General features: G+C 38.6%; 1 protein-coding gene across 1 annotated transcript in view; it reads left to right on the top strand.

Annotated features, from left to right (window-relative positions):
- Positions 1-182: 182 nt before the first annotated feature.
- The window catches only part of PDE6D (phosphodiesterase 6D), a 45,170-nt gene continuing 35,069 nt past the window's right edge, over positions 183-10,283 (top strand). Inside the window, exon 1 of the mRNA XM_010956048.3 lies at positions 183-439. Coding sequence (XP_010954350.1) covers positions 390-439 — 50 coding nt within the window. The 5' untranslated portion in view covers positions 183-389. The remainder of the gene's footprint in view (positions 440-10,283) is intronic.

Below are 10,283 nucleotides of genomic sequence, written 5' to 3'. Positions count from 1 at the left end.
GTCTGAAGCCAACCCTCCGCTGGGGCAAACTCTAGGCAACAACACTGAAAGAAAAATTTGTCCTACGAGACTCCCCCAGGAGGGCCCTTCCCTTTGACGCTCTTCGTCCCCCAGCGAAGCCGCTGAGTGTTTCTATTGGCTGATCAAGATGCCAATCTCCGAGGCGGGCTTTCCATTGGCTTCGGGGCGGGCGCTCCGAGGCTAGAGGGAAGGAGAAGGGATCAGGAGCGGGAGCTGAGGGGAGGGACAGGCCGGACGGGGTCTGGCCGCTGCCGCTGCTCACCGGAGGACTCAAGGCCGGGCTGTGGCACTGTCCTCTGCTCCTGGGCACCGCCTGCGAGGCTCCGCCGAGCCAGCGTGGGAGAGCCGCGGGCGGCGGCCGCCGCATCATGTCAGCCAAGGACGAGCGTGCCAGGGAGATCCTGAGGGGCTTCAAACTGTATCCGCCCGGGAGCGGGGCGGGGCCGGGAGGACTTGGGAGGCGGCCGCTTGCTGAGGAGATGGGCCGGGGGCGGGGGCCGCGCCATGTGGGCACCGGAGGAGTGGGCGGCGGGAAGTGAGGAAAGGAACGGCGTCCCGGGCCCCCGGAGGGACCTGGCGCAGGAGGCGGGGAAATGGGCGTCTTGAGGGAAGAAGGGGACGTTGATGGGATCCCCGCGGGATAGAAGCCGAGGAGCCCCGGAATTGGGCTGGAGAGGCGCCGGGCGTCGAAAACGTGTGTGTCGAGGAGGCGCGCTTGGGTCGGAGAAGAGAGGCCAGGAAGGGGCTGCGGCCCGCGCGGAAGGGATGAGGGGGCGCGGTGGGCTGGCCTCGAAGCCCAGCAGCCTCTTTGGCGGGAAGCCCCCGGGGGCAGCAGGGAAGACTGACTTGGAGCGAGTGACCTTGTGCGGGACAAATGCAGGTGCTGGTGTTGAACTCTCTCGGGTTCTCCCATCCCATCCCACCTCACTCCACCCCACCTTGTTTCCACAACTTCCCTTCCTCACTTGTGGCTCCTTCCTGGGCTGGAGCAGAGGGAGGTGGGGAGTGAGAAGTCCGAGATGGACCTCGTCTTAACTCTGCCTTGACCTTTTGAGGCATTGGACGATCGCTGCTTCTCCCTCAGCTCCCAGTTTTCTTTGCAGCGAAATGAGGATCCTAAATTTGTGTGTGGGATGCCTTGAGGTGTTTTGGTTTTGCACTGGAACTCTTGGCAAAGGTATCTGCTTGCTGGAATGTGTGTGGAACGCATAGATATGGTGGAGCTGTCCAGCAATTGTTTGATTACGTTGGGGACAGGGTGGGATTTAGTAGAATATAGAAATCGTTGCCTCAGGCCTATTGTGGTGCGGCTGCTGCAACCTTCTCTTCTTACTGTAGTGAAGCTTTGTGTTTTAATGGAGTGTTAATCTGTGACCGTATGATGCCGATGAAAAAATGCAATCTTGTCCCTTCCAATTTTACATTTTCCTGCTGATCTTAATCTCTTCTTACATCCTATACTTACAATACGGAACATCCTTAAGTTTCTCTCAGTGAAGATGTAGTCATCACTTTAGGGCTCCTCACCTGGAGGTTTAGTAAAACATTGTTCTCTGAGCTGCCTGTGTGTTTTCACAATGCCCGTTTCACTCCTGAAAATTTTAATTGCTTTGTCATACTCGGAAACCAAGTTGGTAGTAAATTTTAGAATACAGCAGCAAACAAGTTACAGGAAGTTTTGGCTATACAAAAGAAAATTTTCAAATGGAAGCTGACCTGCTATGCTTTTTTTTTTTTTTAAAGAGGAGGCATTATCATCTTTACATACTGCCATTCGTGATAAGCATTCAGTACTTTCATGCAGTGAAATTTAGTAATAGCCTCTTTTATAGCCTCCATGTACCTTTCTGTAGTTCTCTTCATAATGGTGCCTATGAATAGATAGGGATGGCTGAAGTGTTAGAAAAGCCATAACATGGCTTTTTATTTTTCCCTTAAGTAATTTATATTGTTAGTTAACGTCTATGCTGTAGACAGTAAACCCGCGACTATGGAAAATTGAGTTTTCAGAAGCAATGTTTTTGTCTGCTTGGAATTAACATATTGCTGGAAACAAGAAAGTATCAAGTTTTTAATTATTTTTTATTGAAGTGTAGTTGATTTACAGTGTTAGTTTCAGGTATGCAGTAAAGCGATTCGGTTATACATATACATTTTTTCCTAGATTTTTTCCATTATAGCTTATTACAAGAAATTGAATATAGTCCCCTGTGCTATACAGTAGGGCCTTGTTGATTTTATATATAATAGTGTGTATCTGTTAATTCCAAACTCCTAATTTATCCCTCCTCCCTCAAGAAAGGATCTGTTTAATAGCTTTTGAACAAAGCAAAAAGGGAAAGTTTGAGCTTCTCACCTTCAGTCTTGGCTCTTGAACCTTGTTCAGGAGAAACATTTTTTCTTGAGAAAGAGGCTAAGGGACGAAAAAGGAAAAGAATAGAAAGCAGAACCTGTGTCAGCCTGCTAGAAGGGAAGGTGAATTAACCAATTAAGTAATGACTTTAGTACCTCTAGAAATGGGCTTTTAGGGAAAATTTGACCTGGGCTGAATAAATCACAAGGGAAGCAGACACACACACACACACACACAAAACACACAACACACACACACACACACACACACACACACACACACACACACACACACACACACAGGGAGCAATGGAATCCTCTGGTAGCCTTTATTGGCATCAAAGAATTAAGAGAGAAAAGTAAAGGAGTTTTAGGATTTGCCCATACCTTCAGGAAAAAATAAAATTAATGTTTTAATAAGAAACTACCTGACTGTTGCTCACCTTTTATTGGATAAGTTGTTTTTCTGAACTTTCTTTTAGAGTATCTTTCTGTAAGAAGAGTTTTCACTACAAAAAGAAATCACCATTATATTCTCCTACCAAAGTACCAACAATGTTGACAATACTCATTTTCCACATTGACTATGTTGTTCTTTTTTGTTTTTGCCAATTTGAACAACAGATAATATCTTGTTTTAATTTGTTTTTCCCTGATTCCTAGACCTCTGGAGGGGTAATGTAGGATAGTGGTTAGGAGCTGTGCTGGCCTGTAGAGATATACTGTCTGCATTGGAGTCCCAGCCCTGTGCCTCTGGCTGTGTGGCCCTGAACAGTTTATTTAATGACTGCCACATTTTCCTTATCTGTAAATAGGGATAAAAATAGTACCTTATCTCCTAGGGTTGTGAGGATTATATGAGTTGGTATCTAAAGCATTTAACAATGCACCTGATGCCTGGTTAGCATTGTGTATTGACTATTGTTGCTGTTGTTGTTAGCTATTAGTGTTGTTGTTGGAGAAGTTGCAAAATCTTCTCTTTGACCATTTCTTTTTCTTCTGTGAATTGCTTGGTGGTTTTGTTTTTGCCCGTTTTGCTATTGAATTTCTTATTTTTCTTATTGCTTTGCAAGTGTTGTGGTATCAATCCTTTGCCTATATTGTATGTTGCAAATGTTTTCTCTCAATTTATTACTTGTCTCTTTTTTGTTGAACAGGAATTTTAAATTATCACTTCAAATTCATCAATATTTCTCATGTGGCTTCTGCATTTTGTGTCTTGTTTAAGAAGAACTTCCTTGTCTTAAGGTTTATTAAATATCCTCCTATGTTTTTTCTCTTTTTAATGTTAGCTCTTTAATCCACTTGGAATGTATTTACACTTATGTTATGTGGTAGAAATCTAACTTCCTTTGCTGTTTGGGTAGCCAGTTGCCCCACTACTATTTACTGAGTAGTTAGTCCATCCTTTTCCCCACTGTTCTGAAATGCTATCTTTGTCATATATTGAGGCTCCATAAGACATGGATTTATTTTTGGAATATATCTGTTTCATTGTTCCATTTATCTCTTCCCATTCCTTTCCTGTATGCATTGTTTTAATTATTTTAGTTTTATATTATGACTTAGTATAGTTTACAATAGGGTTGATATGTCATGAACAGAGAATGTGTTTGAAGTCATACTGTAAGTTCCTTATAAATATTCATGTCCCTTTTATACAAATAGAACCTTGCTTATATTTCCAGAATAGGTACTCAATAAGTATGAATAGCACACTTCATAAATCAGGGATAGTCTTTGTATCTGAGAAAATGCAGTATAAACTTTTGTATTTGCCGTAAGTCTTTTTAAAATAAAATATTTGTAAGATTTATTTTTCACATCACCTACACCTCACCTTACCCCCTTTCAGCTCAAACACATTGAGTCTTGGATTTCTTGCTTGCTTGTTAAAAACATAATGCTTCCTAATTTTGAATTAAAGTTATGAATGAAATATTACTTGGAGAAGAAATGTGGTTCTCCTGCAAAGGTTTTGAATTTGAGTATTTTGAATAGCTGATATGGAGATGTTGTTTGGGATCCTGAATTCCCCATTTCATTCATTCAACAAAAGTCTGTTGGCAGACTTCTGAACAGGGTCCTATATATTTAAATGACATAACAATGAATGAGTCACAGACCCTTCTTTCCAGAAATGTAACCATTTATATGTCTGCTTAGAAAGGATATCTACAAAAGGAATGCATTTTTAAAAATAGTATTTAATTTTTCTTTTACAAGCTCCAGCTACATAAAAATGAAGTTTGTTGGTATTTTAATATAGCTTTCTAATATAGCTAATGTTTAATGTATTTCCTTTTATTAAAATGGAGTCATAAATATTATTTTGAAACTTTTTTCACTTAATTTACCATGCTTATAATTTTCAAAAGATAGTTACTTTCAATTGCTTTCAGTGACTCAGATTTGTCACAGTCCTCTTATACTGGTTTTCTAGTATAGGCTGTAATGTACTGTTCAGCTTATTCAAATTACTTTTTTCTCAACATAAATATATAACTTTATTAAGTTAATGTCAAGAAACTGACACACTGCCATAAGAAAGGATTATGCTTTTGCTATTTCATTATTTTTAATCCATCTGGAATGTGCTTTGATATAAGGTATGAAGCAGTGATTTAATTTTTTAAAGGTTAGCTAATTGTCCCCCATTTCTTTATTTATACCCCAGATATTAACATAATATCCAGAATATAAATGACTGCCTGCACCAGTAAGATAAATATTTAACTCAAAATGGACAAAGCATAAGAACAAACAGTTCTCAGAAGACAAATTCAAATAACCAATGAATAAATTCAGAGATGTTCAACTTTATTAAAACAACAAACTATCCCTCTTTCCCAATTAATTGACAAAAATTTAGAAGATTGATGATACTCAGTCTTGGCCACTATTAGGGGAAAGGGATGCTTCATTTGTTCTCTGTGTGTGTGCGTGTGTGTGTATGTGTGTTTGTGTGTGCGTGCGCGCATTTATGGAAAGTAATTGGTATCTACAGAAATTTTACATGTAACTGCAGTAAAGCATAGAGCAGTCATTAGAGCATGGACTCTAGGTTCAGACTTTCTTGCCTCCACCTCTGTGACCCTGGGCAGAGCACTCAAACTCTGAACCTTAGTATCTATTTCATTTCCTTAGAAGGTTATGAAAATTAAATGCAACTGCATATAAAATGCTTAGTACAGTGTCTGGCACATAGTAAGTAATATTAACTGCTGGTATTATTTGTTTTATTAATAATTATTATTATTAAAATAACAATACTGTTACTATTACTATAAACCCACTTATTTTTCTGAGGTATGACCAATGACTTCATGCTAATCTCTTTCTTACTGAGAAACTGTAATGTCTCTGTTTTACATCTTTGAAGAAGTGATTCAGTTAATAAGCACTGATGTATACCTAGTGTTTATCTTGTTTTCTAGGAGCTAATCACATTCCAATATATGGCAGGTGAGCCAAAAAATTCCTAGTTTGGCTCAGAAGGTTTCTTGTGTTCTTGGCATTTCCTCTCCATAGTTTGCTCCTGGATCCCCCACATTCTTTCTTGTAGACCTTAATCTCTGACTTTACTTCCAGTCAGAAATAGTTGGCTTTACATCTCCTATTCACTTAGGTTTCCTTATTAAGAAGAATAGACTGTTGAACTTTTCTTGAATGTCAGTATTGCCTAAGAGATGCCTTGGCCAAGTGTTAAAGATGAGCTTGGGGTTTATAATTCCTAAAATACAATTTTTGCCTTATCAACCCAAATTTGGGGAAAGCAACTAAAACATACCATCCATATAGCCAGTAAATACTGTTGATCCCAGATTGTCTGGTCGTGGATTCGCATAGACTGTGTTTGGTAGTTTGTTCTCCAAGATCTTCATGCATGGGCTCTATTATTGTAGTTATCGTCCTCCTGAATGGATTAAATGAATATACCATCCTATTGATCATGTTATTTAGGATTTTTAAACAAGACTTGCCGCTTTTGCATTTTGGGGAGGAATTTGGAATATAATTTGGTAACTTATAGTCTTTTTCATACCTTCTAAATTTCTTTCCAGGATTGTGTTTATGGTGAAATATTATAGTAACTTCTGGAAAAATGGAACAGAATACAGTAAGACACTGATGGAAAATTCTTGTATCACCCCTAAATTTGATAAAGGACTAGCAGGGTGCTGAGGTTTGCCAGCTCTAGGTTCTTATTAGACTTGACCTCTCTTTTGCCTCACAGGCTTCACTTGTCAGCACTCTCTGCCCACAAATCCCCATGTTAGAGAAGGACTTGACTTCTAAATATATGGACCTGTCTTATTCCTCAGCTTTAGCATCATACCAGCTTGTCTAGTAATCAGACTGCTCCAGTCATTGCTTGAATGCTTAAAACTCAAATTCTCAAGATTTTAGGAGCAACATTCTTCTTTTGCTTTGGACTGGCTGATAATTTTGAAACTGAGAAGAAAAGCGAATATATTTTCTTACAGTCCAATATCCATAAAGATCTCAGTGGATTGGACTAAAGAAGCACACACTGTTTATGGAGGAATTTGCTTAGTCTGCAGTTGGGGTGGGGGTAGGGGGCACAGCAAAGTGGAGCTGGTCCAGAGAAGAGGCACTTGAAACATGTCAGTACAATAATTAGAGAACTGAGAGGGATTAACTTGAAAATGAATTGGACAAAGAATATGAATGTTTTCTTCTGAAGTTTAAAAACTGTTTGAAAGAGGAAGAATTAAATGTGTTCTATATGGCTCTCAGAGGATACAAGGTTAGAAATCACAGACGACAGAGTTTAGCCCATTTTTAATGAGTAGAGTTACCTGAAGAAAAAAAATTCCAGAAAATATTTTAAGCATCAGATAGATGCTTGTCTATCGTGTGTATTGCAGCAGAAAATGTATGCATCAGATAAGGTGTTAGAGTAGATGATCTCCAGAAGGACTCAAATCCTTTCGACACTGTAATTCTTTGATGTAGTGACCACCTTTCTTAGGTAACAAGGATTCTTTGTAGCAAGTATTTCTATTGAGATAAGTACTCCACCTAAAATAGGCAAAACATTTTTGTGTGATTTGATGTTATTAAAGCATAATATTGTTTCCTTTTCGTTTTTCAGACAACTCTTAGATACTCGGTGTTGGTAACGTATTTTGTTTAGTGTATCATGGATCCACTGAGTCAAAGTTACAGAGAGCAGTTTTTGCCTCTGAATTTATATTAAGTCTAGAGAACTAAACATAAATAACTCTAATAAATAACACTATAAATTTAGCCATAAGAAGAAAAGGGGTAGCCTAATAATATCCAACATTCTTATAGTCTTTTTCAGTTTTTCAGAGCACTTTGATGCAGTATTACCATGATGCCTCTCTGGAGAGTTTATTTGTGTTGCCATAGTTTTGATTTTGAGTTGAAAATTTTTCCTCAGTGTTTAAGTCACAGATTTATTTTTCACTTGAAAATTATTCTCTTCCATTGTGATTATATCCCCTGTATTTTTTTGTTTTTCCTCAACTTTCAGATACAGAGTACAGAATTTAGACTGGGATAAGGAAGAATTTTCTAACAATTAGAGTTACTTGAAAAAAAGACACTTTTCAGAAAGTATTTAAGCAGCATGTATTAGTCTGCTAGGGCTGCCACAACAAAATTTACCATACACTGGGTGGCTTAAACAACAGACATTTATTTCTCAACAATTCCGGAAGCTAGGAATTCCAAGATCAAGGTACTAGCTGATTTTGTTCCTGGTGAGTGCTCTGTTCCTGGCTTACAGACAGCCACCTTCTCTCGTGTCCTCACGTGGTGGAGAGAGCGTGGATAGGCAAATTGTAGGAGAGTCATAACTATACCATGTGTGGCACTGCTACCTGGGTGACAGTTCTATTTGGAAAGGATGGTTTGTGGACAGGTCACTGCAAAAAAAAAAATTTTTTTAATGGACTGAATCTGAGAATCTAGCCATAAGAAATGTTAAGACTTTGCTTTTAAGCCATCTCTGTGAAGAGCAAAGGCAGAGGAGCTCTGGCCTTAGTGCTGCCACTTACTGGTGGTTTATTCAGGCATTTGTTAGCAGGATCTGTAAGTGCCAGGTAATTTGCTAAACCCAAGAGATGGAAAATGATAAGCCAGATTCCATATCCAAAGAACTTTTATTTTATGAGGGAGGGAGAATGGGAGATAGAGAGACAGAGATGATAACAATCAGAATACAACGTGGTAAGTGCCCAGTAGTATGAAATGGAACCTCTTAATAAAGAATGACTGCTGCTGGAGGCGTTCTGGAAGACTTAAGAATTGTCATTTGAATAGGATCTTGGATGATGAGTAGGTGTTGAGGAGTTTAATTTTAAAGATACTGGGGAGCAACACAGAGGAAGGAAAGTGATGGCATGAAAAATGAGGGAAGAGAGGGTTTTAGAGGGGAGTTGGGGTCAAGAATGAGGAAAGAGGATAAAAAACAAGTCATTGGAATTGCTGAAAATTTTGTTCATTCATTGAATATTTGAGACTCTACTGAGAGTCCCATGATACCTGATGGATCATTGGTGATCTTTTTGAAAATAGTAAATTGGGGGAAACAAATTAACTATCATGTGTCAAGATTAGAAAATGGGTAATAGATGAGGAAATAAATTCAGCAAGAACAGATTACTCTTTCAAGAAATCTGGTGACCTGGGAAAGCAGAGATTAGGGGAGTAGCTTGAGCAAGTAGAAAGCTTTTATTATAGAAGTCACTTATTTAAGCGTATTCAACTTTGTGCAAGTTGTTTAAAATCTATAAAACAAGAATAATGCTTGCTCCCACTACCTTACAGAGATATTATGAAATTTGAGTAAATATATATGCCAGTTCACTTTAAAAACTAGAGCTCTACAAATTCATTATGCTTACTATTACATTGTTAAAATTATTTATTTGTCTTTGCTTTAAAGTTCAGGGTTGCTTTCTATTTTGCAAATTTGTAGGTTTCATGTTTCAGGGTGTTGATAAAGCCAGAGTCTTAGTGATCTTCTTTTTTTTTTTTTTTTTTTTTTTGACTCCAGATTAGACATCCTTTTTTCACAATTCTGGGAAGTAATTGTGGCTGTTGACATGATAGTATAGTAAGCCCCCTGTGTGACACATATGTCCCATTTGAAAGCCAAAAAACCATGTTTGGCTTTTTTTTTTTTTTTTAGGAGGGTTATAATTTGAGGAAGTTGATTTCCCTCTCAATACTGTAGAATTTTAAAAGCTACGTAAAATTCAGGGATCTCTGAATGTGGATTTTCATAGGATTCAAAGCAATATCCCTATTACTCTAAATAATGTGTAAGAAACAGTGGCTGATCCTTTGGGGAATGCACCCTTGGAAAAGTGCTTTGTGTTAACTCTTCTTCAATCAGGAAGTTCTGGGAAGCAAATAAAAATGCAAAGGGAGTCTCTCTGTGAAATCTCTTTGGCTATGTCTATTCTAACTTGTTTCTGACCACTTTCAGGCACATAACTGCACATATATCAGTAGAATAATAGACCTACTAGAAAAAGAAAGGTTTGTTTCATTGTTTGACTTTGCTAGTGAGAAGACTGTGTTATGTTTCAAATAATGACCTCTCATTACTAAATTACTTGCCTCCACTGTTTCCCAGGCCAGTTTGAATTTTGACTGTATGCTTTCCAAGCATAGTACCTCTGCCAGGGCCAGAGTATTATTTCACAGGGCTATCACTACTGATTACAGTGCTGCATATTATGTTTCAAGGATACCAGGTTTCTCAGGGATCCATTTATATTTTCTCAACCTTGCTCCTACAAATAGGAAAAATACCACAGGGAAAATCATTGTGAAATTATTGGGCAGAGAAAGGTGTTTCAATGTACATCATTTGGAATTGGTTCTTGAAATGTACTAAAAAAAAGGGG

Source organism: Camelus bactrianus, chromosome 5, assembly GCF_048773025.1.
Source record: "Camelus bactrianus isolate YW-2024 breed Bactrian camel chromosome 5, ASM4877302v1, whole genome shotgun sequence".
In the NCBI taxonomy this organism is placed as follows: Eukaryota; Metazoa; Chordata; class Mammalia; order Artiodactyla; family Camelidae; genus Camelus; species Camelus bactrianus.
This window is presented reverse-complemented; position numbering and strand designations above follow the sequence as displayed.